This window comes from Parasteatoda tepidariorum, chromosome 3 (genome assembly GCF_982258835.1).
Source record: "Parasteatoda tepidariorum strain Cologne lab strain chromosome 3, Ptep-v5.0, whole genome shotgun sequence".
NCBI lineage: Eukaryota > Metazoa > Arthropoda > Arachnida > Araneae > Theridiidae > Parasteatoda > Parasteatoda tepidariorum.
Window position 1 is genome coordinate 23,886,850 of NC_141757.1, and position 20,023 is coordinate 23,906,872.

The window sequence follows — 20,023 nt, forward strand, 5'->3', positions numbered from 1 at the left end:
CTATTATAAAGTGCTAGACTTCATGCACAGGTTTTCGGGTTAGCATAGCAGGGGAGCTATCCCCTTAGCATTGGATCAGATTTGTGATGGCATGTCGTCTTCCTATCATCCTTAAGGCCGTTCCCCAGACCGTCTCCTTGTACAGCTCTCATGCAATGTAACTAAAGTACTAGTTCTAGTACTACTTTGGTGAAATTCTGAAAAATTTATTTATTTTTTTATTTTATTTTTTTGTTGTAAATGATATCATTTTTTTTAAAAAATTTATTACAGCACTTAGTTACTTGGATAGATTGCTAATTTTATACATGTTTTAAATGTTAGGTACCTTTCTTAATGCACCAAACTTCAGAATATTATAACTTCAAAAAGTGCATGTATTAAGTTGTAAAATTTTAAATTGTAGCTATTTTTAGCTTTTGAAATTTTAGCAAAATTTAATTTTTTCAGCAAGGAACATTTTTATTGAATAACCAACGAGTTATTTCAGTAAAATCGCACAAACCAAGCATAATGGTATGCCATTCATAGGTTAGTTTTGGAGTTTACTGCTGTTTCAAAATTTCTTTGTTAGAATATTTTGAAATATAAATTAATTCATTAAAATATTAATAAATCAGTCTGATATAGGGCCAATCAATACTAGTCATTAATTGAAGTCTGCATTTGTGTTTATATTTTTATGTGCTTCTAGTTTATTTCACTTATTATTATTTTTTTAAGGAAAAAACTTATATTTCTTTCATATTTTTAGGCCATCTATGAAAGATTGTTTTCGTTCATTGTGAGTCGCATTAATGAGGCTATTGAAGTTGATAACAATGGTCATGGCTTGAAGAAAAATAATACAGTTATGGGAGTTTTAGACATCTATGGATTTGAAATTTTTGAAAATAATAGGTAATTTGTTAAAGCATTTTTCAATTGACAAATTTGATAAATCACACAGAATAGCATCCGCTTACTAGAGCTATTTATTTGCATGACCCTACTTAAATTTGGTGGAATTAAAATTTTAAAAAAAACTTTATTTTTAGTTAATTGGTTGTGTGTTCTATATATTAATTCAGCTAAGGACATGTTAAGTTGTACTTTTAATTTATCTAGCATTAATATGTCCAAAAAAAAAACTTTTTTCTCATTCGTAAAGCTAGAAAACAATTTTTAACATATTAAGAATAACTGTTTCTGCAAGCACAGAATTGCATTATTATTTAACTATGAAGAACAGTAGTGAACGAAAAGGCTTTTGTGGTGCAGCAATGTTAGTATGTAGTTGGTTTTCTCTTTCTGTTTTTTTTTATTTATATATTTATTATTATTTTTTTTAAATAACGAATCAATTTCAAATTATATTGAAAATCGATCCATATTTTTCTACTCTTATATTAGTGATCATTATATTAAAAAATGTAACTTTTAAAAGATAATTTAATATTTTAATTCTTTTTGTCATGCATGATAAAATCATGCATGACATGCTTTTGTCATGCAATATTTAGGTGTCTATGGTTTTTCTCTCTTATTGCTTATATAAAGGTGTTATTTTTTAAGCAGTGAAACGAACTAAAATACAAAGATATTAAAGCAATAGCAAAGCATCAACATTAAGATGATTACATCTAGGTGACAGAAAAACCAAATATATTTAGATTTGTTTCAAGAATAAATGCGTAAATATAATAAGATAAATGAAAAAGTTAGTAAGTACTATCAATTGTTTGTCTAAAATTATTTTTAAGTCTAAAAATATTATCAATGTCTTAAAATATTTTTAAGACTTTTTTGTTTTATATTAAATTGTATGTTTTTGTTTCTAGTTTTGAGCAATTTTGTATTAATTACTGCAATGAGAAATTGCAACAGCTGTTCATAGAGCTTGTGCTTAAGCAAGAGCAAGAGGAATACCGGAGAGAAGGAATCACGTGGCAGAACGTAGACTATTTCAACAATTCAATCATTTGTGCCCTCATGGATGAGCAACACAAAGGAATATTTGCAATAGCTGATGAGGCTTGCCTCTCTGTGGGAAAAGTCACTGATGAAGTTAGTAGTTTTCATTGCTTGCCTGATAATGTTGACTAAAATCGATTGTAATAATAGTTCTTTCTACCACTTATGTGATTCTTCAGCTAATTCTCAAATTTCTGTGAATCTTAAAACCATTACTTCTTGGATTTTCGAGAATCAATATATATTTCAGAAAAATTTTATTGGAATGCAACTAATTTAAAATTCGCTATTTACGCGAAATTTCGTGGACGAGACATATATCCTGAACTGGAACTTTCTACCACTCATGTGATTCTTCAGCTAATACTCAAATTTCTGTGCTTTACTAGCACCACCTTTTTTTCTTTTTTCCCCTAAGTTCTCATTCACACTCGATAACGACTTTTTTTTTATGCAGATTTGTTAAAGAAGGATAAATATAGAGAACACGAGACAGGAAAAAAAATCCACAATAACTTTGTCAAAAAATAAAGAACACTAAAATAAAATGAACATTAAAATAACGAATACTAAGATAAACACTAAAGTGTAAAATTTGTAATCTGAATAGTTATTCCGAAATAACAAACATTTAAAACGTTGTTCGCAAGAAAAAACGGTATTTTTTTCGTAAATTTTTTTAACAAATATTTTAATGAGTAGTAATTTTGGTGCAAATTTCGATTTTTAACAGATTTGTTTAACCAATGTGATATATTTGTCCCCTTTTCATTTGCCTGCAATTAGATCAAACTAATTTTTCAAATGATATGACGTGGAAATCTCTAATCGCACATTTCAGTGATCACTTTTCCACACGTTCAATACTTTCGTAAAGCTGTGCTTCCATTCTTTTTTTTGCGGTTAATGCGATTGATTTGCTTGTGTTTTTAAAATTCCAATGCTATTACAACACACAGAATTGCGCATAGTAATAACTTTTTGATGCATTCGATGTGTGTGCATACCATCTTAAATCCATGTGGTATTTCAGTCATTTTATTGGCTATTATTGCTTGTGGTTTTTTTAAATCCTGAAGTTTTCCTATGCTATTATTAAGAAACGAGACATTTAAATAATTACTTTTGGACATGCTCAATTTGCGCTAAATCCATGCGGTATTTCGATTGTTTTCTTTTTTTGCAGTTATTGTTGTTTCTTTTCACATGATTTTTTTAAGATCTTGATTATGATATGGGAAATACAAATTGTGCACCAGAGTATTCAGTATTTGATGTGTCGAAATTCAATTTTCTCAATATTCTTTTATGTGTAGATTAGAAAAAGAAAATGTAAAATAAAACAATTTCTTTTGTCTCTTTAAATTTTATGTTACTTTTGTTCATAAAATTGAGGCTTTTATTTATATTCTATGTGCAAAAAGATAAAAAAAACTAAAGTAAATTAAGGACTGAAAAAAAACTACACATTGAAAAATTTTCGATAATTTCTTCTTTCAGCAATCACATGTCTGTTTTAACATATTTTTTATTTTAATCTTTTGCATAGGGTATTTGGCATGGTGAAACCTGTAATTTTGGTCCACTTGTAGTATGACCTGTAAGCTAAAAGTTAATTCTGTAAAAAAATTTTGTTTTTAATTATTGCATTTTTTAATTTTACAGATGTTGCTTGAAGCAATGGATATCAAACTTGCCTCTCACAAACATTACAGTAGTAGAAAAGTAAGTTTTATATTGTTAGAACTGTTTTTTATTGTTAATCTAGCATTTTTAATTAATTCATTGGGTTTTTATCTAGTTTGAAAATAATTAACATTGTATCATAAAAATTTTAAATATATATATACTTCGTTTTCCTCCTCAACATGCTTTTTAGAACAATTTTAAAATGATTTTACTTTTTTCAAAGCCTTTAATAAGTAACAAAGGGAATTGCTGAAATATGGTTTCATTTGCTAAAAATGATTCATATTTACTGCTTAAAATTGAGCACTGTAAAGTATTATGTATGATCCCTAAGCAAAACAATAAAGTAAAAAGATTTTTTTTCTTCTTTACAGTAAATTTAAAGAATTTCAGACTGAATATAAATTATTGACTAATTTAAAAGGTATAGTATAAAAAAGGGTAGAAGGAATAGTACTAATTCATATTCACCAAAAATTTATATATATTTTTTATTTACCATAATGTTAAAAATTTAAAATTCTAAATTATGGTCGCTCTTATTCCCATACAGTGGGCAAATGTACATGTTTCCCTTAAAAACATTTTGTAAAAGTTTAGTTTAAAAAAATTATCAAGTTATCCTATTTCTGTAGTATATTTCTGTATTCAATAATTATCTTGAAATTTGTGTTCAAATTCTAACTATAATACTCATTTCATTTTTCTTTAAATTTTTTTCCTTAAAAAAAAAACACAAATATTTCTTTTGAAATTAGTTCTTTAATTAATATTGATTATTGTATTTATTTATAATTACGGATTACTGTACTAGACTTCTATATAATGTATTTTTAGATTGTTCCAACCGATAAGACCTTAGAGCATGGTCGGGATTTTAGAATTCGACATTATGCTGGTGACGTGACTTATTCCATTGAAGGATTCATGGAGAAAAACACGGATTCGTTGTTTCAAGATTTTAAAAGGCTATTATATACTAGGTGAAATATTAATTGCTCTTGTTACAGTATTAAGCTGTAATGAGATTTTATTTTAAAAGTATGGTGTTTTTTTTAATTTTTGTTATACTTTTTTTATAATGCTAAGATATATATATGGCAGGGATTTGATCAATTCCTAATAAATAAGTTAAGGTTCACGCAGCTTTATCTCTTTCTTATTACCACTTCCCTTTACCTAATCGCTCCCCTCCGGTTAATCAAAATATTATTTTATGGAATGCTGCTATTCATAATAACAGCTGCTTATTATTTTTAATAATCGAATTAACCAAGGAAAGTGAATGTCACTGCTGAGTTTATTGTACACTGATGATCTTTTTAGGTTTATTGTCATTGCCTGGTATACCCTACACTAATGTTAAGGTTTAGTGTCTTTTCACGGTATACGCTCATGCATACTTTAACTGACTTACTTAGTTATTATTAATAATATTAGGCGTTAATCAATATTAATTTCATTAACATTTGAACAATATTTCATTTTTTTAACTTTTACAATTAAGGTATTTGAGCAAAAGTTTTTCTTTCGAGAAGTAACCCCATAGAGTTGTTATTTTAATGTGTTGAAGTAATTAATCATCCATCTTATGCCCTATTTACACAATGACTTGGAAAAAATAAGAAGCTCCGAAAGCCGTCTTCTGATGTCTCAAGCCTGAAAAAAAGTTTTGTCAAATTTACACCTTTCCTTAAATTAAGAACTCCACCTAGAACATTATCTATAAACATGTGATAAAAAGAGCCAGTCTATGCATGCCTGAGTTGCCTTCGTCCGGAAATCCTTACCTGAAAACTGGCTTGGAGAATCAGTGAAAAATCAGGCTTGTGACAGCATGTGCTTGATGTCAGTGTCGTGTAAATGGGGAGTTAGGGATGATAAATTCTCCGTTTTTATAATCACCCTGCCAAATATTACTATTTTTCATTTTAGTGTTAATAGTTTTTCCATATATTGTTAAGAAACCTAATCTTTTTGGGAATTTTTCATTATAGTGCTGATCCAATGCTCTCACAGTTATTTCCAGATGGAGATAAAGATATTACTCAAGTAAGAACCCAAAAAAATAAAAAAAATAAACATATAGAGTTTTAATGATTGTATAATTTTTTTATTAATTTTAAAATTGTTTTTAAATTTAGGTTACCAAGCGGCCTTTAACTGCTGGAACATTGTTTAAAAATTCTATGATTGCTCTAGTAAAAAATTTAGGTAACAAGGTATGTTTAGTTGCTGATCATTATTTACTCAGTTGTAATGCATATTTTTTTAAATGTTAACCTTAGTTTTAAATTAAAAGTTTAAATCAAATTTAAATTTCAAAATTTAGTAATTAAAATTTAATTTTTTGATCATTTGTTAAAAATAATCAAATAAAATCCATACAACTTCAATAAGTTTATTTCATCTATACAGGGCATAGATAAAAATGTACTGTATCAATTTTGTTTTGACTAGTCCATTCAGTTTGCCTATACTACTGAGTTTATTATGTATGATGATGTTTTATTTTGTATTATGAAAAAAATACTAGGAATTTTAAAATTATCCATATAAAATACAGGTTGAAATGCTCATGTGCTGCCTGCAATAAATTTAAAATTTAATATAGTTTGGACACGGCTGTCTAACAATTGCATTATGGCAGTTTATATCTTGAAATTATCATTTTTATGCAAACACAAAAAATTTAAAATTATACTTTTGTAGAGTTTTTTTGTCTTCTTTTTTTAACTAAAATATTCTTTTTCTTCCCTTTAAAGATTATTTGATAAATTAAATAAAGACATATACTAGATACAAGTGCAAAAAATGGATTGCTGGTTTGATACTTTAAATGAGTACAATCTTCACTTTATCTCCAAGTGATAGCTGCTACTAGCAGTACTAAAAAAGATGTCTTTTTTATTTTCTTATTTATGCTCTTTTATATTGTTACTTTATTTTTTACTTCCAGCACAAAGAGAATGGTATATATTTTTTATTATTTTTTTTTAACTCTACATTTTTTTGTAGAAATCTTTATAAACTGTATCGTTATAAACTTTTTATTGTAGAAATCTTTATAAACCGTACTTCAACCTTAAGTAAAACTAGACAAGATGTTAATTTAATTTGAAAAATACAAGATGCGTTTGAAAAATCCATTAAATGTTCGAACAAGCTATACAAATAAAATACCTATTCTGCCAAAGTAATCGCCATTAGATATAGCATACTTTTTATATCAATTGAATAATTGCTGGAAACTGTCAATAAATGTTTCTCATGGTAATATTCTAATCACCATAGTTGCATATTTTTGAACTTACAAAGTATCATTTTATAACATTTTCTGATGCTGTTATTTTTAATAGTTTTATGTGTTTATCTCAGAGAATTTACTAGCCATCATGCAGTCTTTAATTAACAGATATTAGCCTTTTAAATGCAGATATTTTTCAAGAGCAATTATTATCATTCTAAACCATTAATATATTGAAGTTTTTTATGTTTCAAGTTTGTTGCATTTATAAATATGTAAATTTTACGTATGTATATGGCCGTGGTAGCCCAGTGGTTACAGAATCGAACTCTGATCCAAAAGGGCTGAGGTTCAATTCTGAACTTTCACATGTGATGTACGTGCTCGTAAAATCTGTGAATTGAAGGTCCTTGGGTCAGTCGGTGAGCAGTACCATGGGTATGGGTACAGGGATCTAGAAGAAATTTTCTTCCCTTTCAGATCTATGTCTAAATTGAGCAAGTGGTGTCATGAATTGTGATGGCATGTTTTCGGATCATCCTCGGATATGTTTCCCAGACCGTCACCTATAGCCCATAGTGCAGTTCTAGTGCAAATGAAATACCTATCAATGTATAAAATCATTTTTTCTTTGTTATTACTTAGGAGCCCTACTATGTCCGTTGTATCAAACCCAATGATCAGAAATCTCCGTCCTGCTTTGATGATGAGATGGTGATGCATCAAGTGTCCTACTTGGGTCTACTGGAGAATGTCCGAGTAAGGAGAGCTGGATTTGCATATCGGCAAACATATAACCGCTTCTTACGAAGGTTAATATTCTTCTTATTTCAGAATATTTGATTATTACAGTTATTTATTACTAAAATTAAAATTTTCTCATACATAAGAGATTATTTAATTGACAATTGTTATTGAGTTAGAATTGGGCATTTTATAAAGCATTAGTGTTAAACAGTGTCATTTATTCATTAGTGATTTAAAACATGTAGTATTATATTTACTTCAAAACTAAAATTGCTCTTGAGTTATTCAATTATTGTGTGTCTGACATATGCTAAAAATGTTTACTTTTTTAATGGTGAAAAGTGTGGTCTATAAGTGGCTTCATTTACTGAAAGACAATACTTACAGTTCCAACTTACTAGTCAAATTTGAAGATATTGTTCCTATATTTTGACTTTAAAATAGTAAATGTGCTTCTGCACAACTTCAAAGGTCATCAGCTTCTGTACAATGCACAAAAAAAGACAACTTCCTTTACTAAGACTTGATATTAATAGTTCAAAAGCCTTACCTTAAATATGTTAATTAGTGCTGATAATATTTTAAGTTACAAAATCAGACACAAAAAAATTTGCTTTCTCTGAATAAATTTACTTTTTTTTTTTTTTTTTACGAATTTGGATTCTTTATCCTCAAAATAACCTCTAATGTTTCCCAGAGAATAGTTGAAAGTTTAAACTTCTTTATAATAATGTTATGTTCACTTTTTGCACATTTCTCTACATCTCAAGGACTTAAGTGAATCTAAAAATATTTGCACACAATTATAAAACTTGTTTATGCAAAAAAAATTTTGAAATAAATTTAATAAATATATAAAATTTCTATGTTGAAATGATTTTGAATTGTTATTCATGACTTTTTAAACTTATTTAATAATAACCAAAAACATTTTACTTATACAAACTTTTAAATAATTTTAAAAAATGTAATTTTAAATAGCAAATCTTTAACTCTCACTTTAAACTCTTCTCCACCTCATGTTTAAATATCAGGGATGAGATTTTTCCGCTTTTTAGCGGATTTCCGCTTTTTTCACTTTTATCTCTTGAATTTCAGCTTTTTTATCAAAAATTCAGATTTTTCTAAAAATTTCACTTTTTTTTATAAATATTCCGCTTTTTCAGAAAATTCACCGATTTTCAAAGAGAAACAGAAAATTCAAACTACATAGCTACCAATCCTTTCTCATTTTTACTTATTTTAACTATTTTCTCCCCTTTTACTCGCAGCAGATAAGATTTTCCTAATTTTTTCCCCGCCCTCCAGATAGATACCATTTTTGTAGTTCAAACGACTCTGCTTCTGACAAGCCTTTTATAGGTCCCAAGCCTGGAAACTGCTAATATCTCGATTCTTATTCACACGATTTTAATATCTAACATAAAGCATAGCTTTTCATATTTGCGAGTTGCGATTTTTATTCACGCGATTTGAATATTGTACGTTGCGATTCTTATTTACGAGATTTAAAAATCCGATATTGTGATTCGTATTTACGCTTTTTTAAAAACCTATGTAGCGATTCGTATTCACGCAAGTTTAAAATTCAATGTCTTGATTTGTTCATGCGGTTTATAATATCAAACATCGATTTTCATATTTATACGTGATTTTAAAATAAAGCATTCGGATTCGCATTCAGGCATTCTAAAAATTATGCATCATAATTCTTATTTATGCAATCTAAAAATTACGCGTCATGATTCGTATTTATGCGATCTAAAAATTATGAATCGTGATTTGTATTTACGTGTTTTAAAAATTCTATATCCCAGTTTGTATTTTCTCATTTTCATAATCGTATATCTAGTTTCATATTCATGTGATTTCAAAATCCATAATTGTTATTCATATTCACGCAATTTTAAGCTTAACTATCGCGATTCTTGTAAGAAGTAAATTTTTTTTTTAATTAGTTACTATAAAGGTGACTGTTTTTCTAACGACGATTATTAGTAGTACATGTAAGTGATACAACATCAGAGAAACTGGAAGGGAATATATTCAAAACTTACATTCTGTGCTTGCCTTGCAAAGAAGAAAAAATAGGATTTGTCACAAGATGTTTGAAGATGGACTGACGACTAAATATAGCAAACATAAAAGATATAGCAAACAAAAGCAATCACTTACAAAGGGATTTAATAAAATTTTTTTTTGGAAAAGAGTTAATTAATTCATCATCAAAATTTTATTTATAATTGCTGTTATTTATGCTATAAAATGCAAAATTCTTATCAAATAAAATACAATTATCTTAACACTTGCTGATTGTCATTTAATTTTTCAAACTAAAATAGCAATTTTTGTATTTTAAGGAGTTACTATATATTTCTACTTCACTGTTATTGATATGTTCCAAAGGGCTCTAGTTAGATTAGACTATAATATGAACATAATGATTCGGTCCATTGTTAAAGTTTTTTTTCCCAATATAATTTAAAAAGTAATATTACTGATATATTTGCTATAAATCACATAACAGTATTTATTAAAAAAAATGAAATATTAATGTATATTCTCAGTAGTTTTAATTTGCTAAACCAGGTAGTTTCTCAAGTAATAATTGTCTCTTATGTGAACTGAGGAAAAATATAATTTCCAGCTTTATTTCTTCAATTGGTAATTTTTATTTTCACTAAATGTTAAGTATCAATGTAATCATTTATATAATAATAGATTAGTACACAATTGTATGTCAACACATTATTTATTACCTTAAACTGTCTGGAATTTATTATTAAAGGGTTGCGCTTGCGTAAAATTTGCTATTGTGGAAATTCAGCTTTTTTGCCTTTCGGCTAATCTCATCCCTGAAATATGTACTGTTAAAACGTTTTTTATTTTGTGAAGGTAGCACACAATATTTAAGTTGTGTGTTTTATATTTAGGTAGTAATAAAGTTTAAATTTGATGTAAGGGTAATTGATAATAATTTTAATTGACAACCTTTCTTTTAGATATAAAATGATCTCGAAATATACTTGGCCCAATTTTCGAGGAGGATCAGAGAAAGAAGGTTGCCGGGTGCTTATTGATGAACAAGGATTTTCAGATGACGTTCGATATGGAAAAACTAAAATTTTCATCCAGTCACCACAAACCATCTCTCAGTTGGAATATTCCAGATTAGAGTTGATTCCTGGAATTGTAGTTTTTCTACAGAAGGTAAGAAATTGTATGACGTGTGGGGTTATGTTTCGTTTGTTTATTGGGAAGAATCACTATTTGGTTGTGATTCATTTACTGTGAAAGAGAAAAAACTCTGGGTGGAATATTAATTTAAAATTATGTGTAAAATCTGTAACATTCAATAAGTTTATAAATTAAAGATGAACCATGTTCATATAATTTTGTCTGAAATCTTAATTTTTTTCTTTGTTATTCAACTAAGAACTTTTTAATTGTGAAGATATATATCTCTCTCTCTATATATAACTGACATTGAACAGCCGAAATCAATGGAACACCTGGATCAAGTATTGAGAGAAATTTGCCTTCGTGGAGGATTTTTTTGATATAACTAACCCACATTTGCGTTACATGGAGAGGAAAACCTACCACAGTTAGCCTGGCTGCTAGAGGACTCTAACCCATGAACCATCCACCACTAAGGATATTTTAAGTCAGCACTGTGGTCGGTGCAAGCCGAATGCGGAATTCTTATTGGCCAGCCATCTCTGGGATTGGAACCTGGTTCACCTCATTGGATGGCAAACACTATATCCCCTGAGCCATCATGGTTCATAATTGAGGATAGTAATAAATCCTTTAAATACTGTTTAAAAAATATTGTGTGTTACATATTTTTTTTTCTTCTTTTAGTTATGGAGAGGGGCAATAGCTAGATTGAGATACAGAAAAATGTTAGCAATGCTAGCCATTATTAAGTTTTACCGCTATCAGAAACTGCGGCAGTATATCAATCAACTATGTTTACTTTTCAGGTAAGACATGAAAATAAAGTTTATAGTAATTTTTATTAATTATATTCTGATCATAGCTTGTAACTATTGATAGGAATCGTACTTTAATAGCGACATTAATCAAAACTTCTTTTAATTAAAAGTGGTTTATTTTTGTGTTTAAAGGAATGCTAAATCATCAAGAGACTATGGGAAAAAAGTTGTATGGCCTCCCGCACCCACTGCTCATAGAAATATTGCATCCGATCTTCAAACAGTACATGAAAGGTAAGGTTTATTTGCTTCATAGCCCTCGTAAAAATTGTTTGTTTAGTTTCACTAAAAACAAAGTTTAAAATCACAAATAGTTTGATTTTTATTAAAACCTATCAGGTTTCAGTGTCACAGTTGTACACTTTCATCAGTAGGATAAATGGAAGGACTGGTAAAACAGAGATGATTTAGGAGAAGTAATGAAGATGGTGTAACAGAGATTATGATTAAAATAGAGATTTTGATGATTTAAGAGATAACTCCCAAAAATCCAGTTGACCTACACTTTTTGGAAAGTTTCTATTTCTTCTTGCTGTTATACCATATTTATCAAATATTTTGAAATCATTAACTTTGTTATTTTAATTTTTTTCCCTTTTAATTGAATATTTATTTTAGTATGATGTAAATATTTTCTGATTAAATTGTCTCTGTTTCACGATCCTTGCCATTTATCCTACTGATGAAGGTGTACTCTTGTGACACTGCAATGCATATAGATTTTTAAAAAATTTTTACCTTACCATTAATTCTACTGATGAAGGTGTACTACCATGACACTCAAACGTATAGAAGTTTTAATAAAAATTTTACCCTGCCATTTTTTCTACTAATGAAGGTGTACCATTTTGACCAAAATCTATATACCTATATAGATTTTGACACAAATTTTATCATTTGTGATTTTTAACATTGCTTTTAATAAACTTGAATATTATCTCAAAAAATTACTCTCGTAATTTTACTATTGTTTGTAGTCAATTCTTTGTTAAATGTAGCTCTCATAGAAATAAGTTCTAACATTTAGAAGCATAGCATGAGAGCTGAAAACTACAAACAGGCTACTTATTTAAAAAAAATAAGGATATTTATTTCATAATGATAAAAGAATGATTATGAATGAATGGAGAACTAAAGATAATGATACTCATGACAACTGAAAGCCTGTTAAATTGAAATTATTAGAACTTCATAAGTTTATTCCAATTGTTAAAATAAAATAGTACTAATTTCACCTATTTATCGGCTTATAAAATAGAATGGTGCAGACTTTATGTCTGGCAGTATTAAACTAGTTGATGTGTTCTATTGAAATATGTTGCCCTCATTTGATAAAGTTAAAAAGATTTGCAATTAAAAAACAAGAAAAAAATAGACTTAGTTAAAATCGCTATAGATATGGTTAGTGAAATGAATGTTCAAATTTCACTCACTTTTATGGTTAATGCATAAATCTTTTTACCTTAACCAAATATCATTCCCTAAATATTGTCTGCTCAAAACTTTTCTTTCGTTGCTTTTTCTCCTGTCATGTCTTAGTGGTACTGAACCCGCTTCAATCTAATGTTTCCATCGGTTTCAAAGTGGAGAAAGTCCATGCTTTAAACCCAAGCCCAGCTTGTAAGTTGAACAGTTAATTAGCTCATTAGTGTAACTATGGCATGTTATTATTAGTGTATAAAATTGAATAATATAAAAAAAGAAAGATAATATTTAGACATACATAATCAAATAAAAGGAATTCTGATTCTCAGAATAAATATTTATAAATACTATTTCATATTATGATTATTTGTGTATTGTAAGTAAAATAAATAAAAAAAACTATTTTATCCAACTTTAACTTATTATTTGGCATAGTATGCCCTCGTTTGGACTTAGTGCCACTAAACCCTACATTCAATTAATCACCTCATTTTTTAGTGTACTAATAAAAGTTTAAAATCTATTTAGATGGCGTGCCTATATGATTCTAAGGAAGATACCTCGTGAACAATGGCCTGAAATGCATTTAAAAGTAATGGCTGCGGAAGTGTTGAAAAGCCGACGTCAAGATTGGGGTTATCATAGGAAGTGGGAAGGAAATTATTTAGCATCTGTAAGTGAAAAATTTTTACCATATAAATTTATAATGACTAATGCATAGCATCCAACTCTACCAGATTGATCAGTAGACTACTGGATTTTACCATTTTCTCTTGTTCTACTGGTATAATAAAAATTCTGTGAATTTTAGAAAATTCCCTATAATTGAGTAAGTATTTTAAAAAAAATCTCTATTGGAATAGAATTATTACACAATTTATTGCCTGCTTGAATATTTTAATAAATATTATTAGTACATAATGAGGGAAGCCTCACTTGAAGTAATTAGTTTAAAATTTTTTGTTTTTCTAAAAATTTCAGTTTATTTTTATTCAGAATCCCCTTTTTAAATTATAAAATCTTTAAATTATTACTAATGATTTGCTTGTTTGTTACTATTTAAAATGAAAAGTTAATAAAAAGTTTTTGCAGACCATTTATAGTTAGTAGTGTAACAAAATTTTTGTATTTTGATGACAGTAAAAATCCATAAAATTCCCTGTATAAAAAATATTTCAAATATTATGTAACAGCTATCAAGAAATTTATATTATTTGGTAAAACTTATTATTTAAAACATATTATAAAAACATATATATATAAAAAATATTTGACAAAACATATATTATTTGGTAACAGCTATGCAAATGATTTGATTTCAAAATTTATTTAGAGCATTCATTTAGAGAATTCATTTAATAATTTTATTTTTAAAAGAGCAAACTAAATTTAATTATATTCTGTACTAAATTTTATAAAATCTTGCAAGTAATTTCATCGAGTATGTAAAATATTTTATATTTTAGTTACTGTGGTATATAAGTAATGATTGTAATATTAAAAATAATTAATCATATTTTCATTGATTAAAAACTATTCTGAAATGAAAGTAAAATACCATAAAAGAAATTATAGAAACCTTCAGTAAAGTCTTTAAATTTTAAACACAATTGCTGTTGGTTGCAGAGGAAAACCAAGCTTTAAAATTTTATTAAACGGTATAAATAAAAAGATATGTGAATTCTTAAGTTTTTAGAAATCAAAGAGACATTTTCTCAGATTTTGGAATTATAAAATATTGAAAGAAGCATGAATATGATATGCATCAAATCTTCAGGAAAAATTCAAATTATTTTATTTATCGTGTGTATGTTACCATGAATGATTGAAATCAAGAGAATGTCGACTTTCACCCGTGAACGTCTACAATCACATCGTCGCTTTGATGAGCATCCAAAATATTTGTTATATCCGATTTGGTATTCATTTATTCTTTGATATTATTATATTTATTTGATATTTTAATATCTGCTGAGGATAGATTAGGAGAAACATCAGTGTTTGGAGTAGCAGGCAAATTTTTACCAGGCAGTGGCACTGAACCTTAAAAAAACATCAGTGTAGTATATGCCGGGCAGTGGCACTGAACCTTAAAAAATATCAGTGTAGGGTATACCGGGCAGTGGCACTTATTTAAAACTAGTAAATATTTCGGACATTTACCAAAGCGACTATGTGATTGTCAACATTCACCGGTAGAAGTCAGCAACTGCCAATTTTGGTCATTCACAGTAACATGTATTTGATATGGTTTAATACTAGTTCACAGTTAATTATTATAGAAGTTTAACTTTTTTGTCACCCTCTAAAAAATGAATTACTAATTGTTTATTATATTTACCTATAAAGTTAAAGAAAATTTTTCGTAGAAACAAATATAGTACACAGTTTCTTCTCAGCAGTGGGTTGCAACTTGCATTGTGTTGCTACATCATTTTAAATTAGTAAAATGATTCCTCTTATTCAGTTGTTCAAAAATTAATTAAGAATTTATAAAATGTAATTACCTGGAAATATTAGTGCTCTTTTTTCTCATTCCTTGTGTATTATTGTTATTATACTTGACTACAAAATCTTTTTCATTGTATATGATAATATTATTATTAATTGAATAAAATTGGATAAGTAATTTATTAATTTCTATTTCAGATTTCTGAAAACGACAATACCACTTCGTTTGTGCAATCCATTGGGAATTTGAGAAACAAAGATCATTTTCAAAAAGTTCTATTTTCCAGTTATATCAAGAAAGTACGATTGTGCATTTTAAAATTTTCTTATTATCACTGTTTGCTTATATATTTTAGAGAATATTTGCATTTTTTTACATTAAAAAGAGTATTGTAAAGGAATAATGGTCAATAAATTATTGTCCGTCTGCTTTTTTTTTAAATATATATATAATAATTATTAATTGATATGCTTGATCAAAAAAAAAAAAAGCATTCAAATTAAGGAAAGTAATGATAATTTATGTTCTCTCTTCAGTTATATATACACAGGTATTAAAGAAAAAAACCAGTTTTTTATGTATAAGTATATTTGTGTTCAATAAAAAGAAAAAAAGATAAATATTGTATATACTTATTAATATCTTATTTGAAACATTTTAGTATTGGTTAATGTTTTGTAGATTTAAATACTTTTCTTGATTTAAATGAATTTCAATTTAAAACTAAAAAATATATTACAACATAACTTAATATAGATATTCTTTTGCAATCAAAGTTACATTTGTGATTTTTTGTAACAATAAAAATTTTTTTTTTCACTTTAAGGTGAACAAGCACAACAAATGTGCAGAAAGAGCTATAGTTGTGACGGATAAGTTTATATACAAACTTGATAGCAAAAAGTTCAAACCCTTACGATCTGCAATACCTATTACTGATGTAAGTATTTTAAAAAAGGTATTTCTGTAGTGCGCTACTTTGAAAAACTATTGATTTTGCTAATGATGTATAAATTAATAATATCTTAATTTTAAACTGAAACTAAAGTTCTAGATTAAATATAATAACTGTTAGCTATATTAATGTTAACACAGTTGAAATATGCTATTTTACTAGGACTAACTAATTTAACTAGCAAGATTTTAAATCTTTGTCATAAAGAATATGATAAAAATAGATTGAATACATTGTTTGCATATTTTTTTCCCTTAACTCCATTAATTTTTCTAAAAAACTAAAATTAACTTATATAAAGTTTTGATGAAAACTGACCCTCTATACATTTCTTGTCTTATGTCTACAATGGTTGAAAAACTTTTACAATAAATAATTTTATACAATAAATAAATAGGTTTGCGGGTCTTAATTTAAATAAAAACTACTCCTTTAGTTTGAATTTTATTTTGTTTATAATTTTTAAAGTTTAATTTTCTTTGTTATAGCAAAAAATTTAACTAAACGTTTTTTTACAGATGAAATCAAAATAATACTTCTGTTTTCTCTTTCTTTTTGATGTTTATTAACTGCTCTTAAGGTATTTTTTGTAGCAAACTTATCCAAATTAGCTTTGCATGCACACAAAATAAAAGAAAAAGTTATTGAATAGTCCAACATTCACTATATTGAATAGTCCAAGTCACTGATATTATGTATGATTTATCACATATATTTAAAGACCTGCAACATGCTTTTTATTCTTTATGTTTTGACATAATTATAATACCAGTTGTAATTTATCTTTAACAGAAATAACAAAAAAATTAAACAATTTAAAAGCATGATTTTTTTCAAGTGAATTTGTTGATAAAATTCTAAGACATATAATTTTTTTTCTTAAACTTTTCTTTAGTTAACTGGCGTCAGTGTAACGCCTGGACCTGATCAGATGATTATTTTACATTTACGTGGCAATAATGATCTTGTAACAGCACTGACTTCTAAAAATGAAGATGAAAGAGTGGGAGAATTAGTTGGAATTATTGTTCATAGATGGCACTTGTAAGTAAAATCTTTTCTTTATTTAGCTTATGATATCTAAATATAAAGCAGTATTACTCTACAACTCATAGACTTGCAGTTAAAAACATGTTTATTTTTATACTTCCTTTATTTATGTTAAACAAATTATTGTAGCTTAAATAAAATTTTATTGAATATTTTATTATTGTAAAGATAAGTGATAAAATTTAACGTTTACAATCGTTGAACTTTCAGTTTACTCTTCATGCTCGATTTGAAACAAAAATACTTATGCGAAAAAATTTTTAGTTACTTAATTGCTCTAATATTTTTATGTGAAGTCTCGATTTCTTTTTGCATGTAAGAGATTTTACAATATTATTATATAACATTTATAGCTGTGTAATTAGTTTTTGCTTTTGAAAGTTGTCATTTAGGTTTAATTTTCGAAAATAAGTGTTATCATACAAGTTGTGTTTTTAATTATTAAATATAAATATATATATTAATTCTTTGAATATTTTAAGTTGTCAAATTTCAACAAAAACTTTTCTTTTCTTTGTGTATTAAAGGTGTCTTTTAAATTTTTATAGAATTTAAAAAATTCTCAAAGATTAAGATTTAACCTACTGACGGTTCTGCATGTAAAAAGTCGTAATTTTACATACAGTTTTCCCGCTTAGCGAAACCGGTTTTTACATGTTATGAGATAAGCAATCAATGTATTGGGAAAAAATATTGCCCCAATTTTGTCCATTTGCTAAGTCGCCAGGGGGTTAAAGAATGTGAGTTTAACTTATGTTAAACAACAAGAATGATATTTTAGCTATTGTATTTAGTATCATGAAGATGATATGAATATTAATAAACTAAATTTAAATTTATTTTAATTTCTAGTTTACAAGGTAAAGACTTAAGAGTGATTGTAAATCCACAGCTGCAATGCATGTTGGGTAATAAAAGCAGAACTTTAGCTGTTGAGTCCACAAATATAACTCCACATCCTGCCTTTAAGAAAGATGGCCAAAATCTTGTCTTGTTATGGCCTATTTGCAGTGCCTGATCTTTATGAGACACTTCTCTAGTTGTTGAAGAAATTTGTTGGTATTTATGAAAAAATCCTATATGTTTATTTTGTGTTGCCAGCTTGGGGATAGTATCTATTCCTAAAAACTGCAAAATATTAGTTTTATTTTACGTTAATGACGTCATTCAAAAATGATAGTTTTGTTTAACCAGACAATCGTTGTGTGGTCTCAGCATTTAAATGCAATTTCAAATCTTATACTTTTTAAAAGTGGATCCATACCAAATATATTGTGATATGAGATTTAGTTTTTACATGATCCTTTTATTTTACAGAGTGTTTTAAAAGTACACGGTAGGCTATTTAAACAAAGAGATAATTAAGGATAAAAAGTATTACTTACATGATTTTTAATCTGATTGAATTATACAAAAAGCTTTTGACATTTTTAATAATCATGACTAATGGTTGTGAACTTATTTATTTGATAAAGAAATGATGTACTAGATATTTTTTATTGATATTACAATTACCCTAGAAGTAATCCTCGAACAAAAACATGAAAAAAGCGATAAAAGTACACGGTAGGCTATTTAAACAAAGAGCTAATTAAGGATAAAAAGTATTACTTACATGAGTTTTAATCTGATTGAATTATACAAAAAGCTTTTGACATTTTTAATTATCATAACTTGTGAACTTATTAATTTGAACTTGGTTGTGAACTTATTAATTTGATAAAGAAATGATGTACTAGATATTTGTTATTGATATTACAATTACCCTAGAAGTAATCCTCGAACAAAAGCATGAAAAAAACGATTAAAGTACACGTTAGGCTATTTAAACAAAGAGCTAATTAAGGATAAAAAGTATTACTTACATGATTTTTAATCTGATTGAATTATACAAAAAGCTTTTGACATTTTTAATAATCATAACTAATGGTTGTGAACTTATTAATTTGATAAAGAAATGATGTACTAGATATTTGTTATTGATATTACAATTACCCTAGAAGTAATCCTCGAACAAACGCATGAAAAAAGCCAGTGAAACAAAAAATAAAGCCATTTAGAATCTTCAAAAAAACTTTCATTATAATATCCCTTTCATTTTTCCTAACAAAAAATAAAAAGAAAATTATAAGTGTACCGTTTCTCTAATGATTTGAATTACATTATTTGTTATGTAGATTAAAAATATCAATTTTCAATTATTAATCTGAAAGCTGATCAGTAAAATTTTAAGTACTTACTATTTGAATGAATATTGACAGTTTATAATTCAATGAAAAAAAAATATTTTAAAAATTTAGATCTGTATTATTAACTAAGTATCATGTTTCAATATGTGTTGTTGTTGGTATGGTTCCATTGAAAGCGAAAAGTGTGTTCCTTACGGGGACCAAGTGATAAGTACTTTTACTTAAAAGTGTATTATATTTTAAGACTGAAATTTTTTTTTTTTAAAGAAAAAGTTCCTGTATATATGCACGTATAAGCTTACTTTACAAATTTTA

General features: G+C 27.1%; 1 protein-coding gene across 3 annotated transcripts in view; it reads left to right on the forward strand.

Moving 5' to 3' along the window:
• Myo31DF (Unconventional myosin ID) overlaps positions 1-19,644 on the forward strand; it is a 55,838-nt gene extending 36,194 nt beyond the window's left edge. For 2 of the 3 annotated variants that reach the window (XM_087158963.1, XM_087158964.1), the window contains 15 exons: positions 755-900; positions 1,821-2,046; positions 3,619-3,678; positions 4,480-4,625; positions 5,640-5,694; positions 5,787-5,864; positions 7,535-7,701; positions 10,639-10,846; positions 11,504-11,625; positions 11,770-11,871; positions 13,591-13,735; positions 15,712-15,813; positions 16,341-16,454; positions 17,365-17,513; positions 18,372-19,644. In XM_087158963.1, coding sequence (XP_087015089.1) covers positions 755-900; positions 1,821-2,046; positions 3,619-3,678; positions 4,480-4,625; positions 5,640-5,694; positions 5,787-5,864; positions 7,535-7,701; positions 10,639-10,846; positions 11,504-11,625; positions 11,770-11,871; positions 13,591-13,735; positions 15,712-15,813; positions 16,341-16,454; positions 17,365-17,513; positions 18,372-18,537 — 1,986 coding nt within the window. In that variant the 3' untranslated portion in view covers positions 18,538-19,644. The remainder of the gene's footprint in view (positions 1-754; positions 901-1,820; positions 2,047-3,618; positions 3,679-4,479; positions 4,626-5,639; positions 5,695-5,786; positions 5,865-7,534; positions 7,702-10,638; positions 10,847-11,503; positions 11,626-11,769; positions 11,872-13,590; positions 13,736-15,711; positions 15,814-16,340; positions 16,455-17,364; positions 17,514-18,371) is intronic. The other variant, XR_015432457.1, reaches the window with a different exon arrangement.
• The last annotated feature ends 379 nt before the right edge of the window (positions 19,645-20,023 follow it).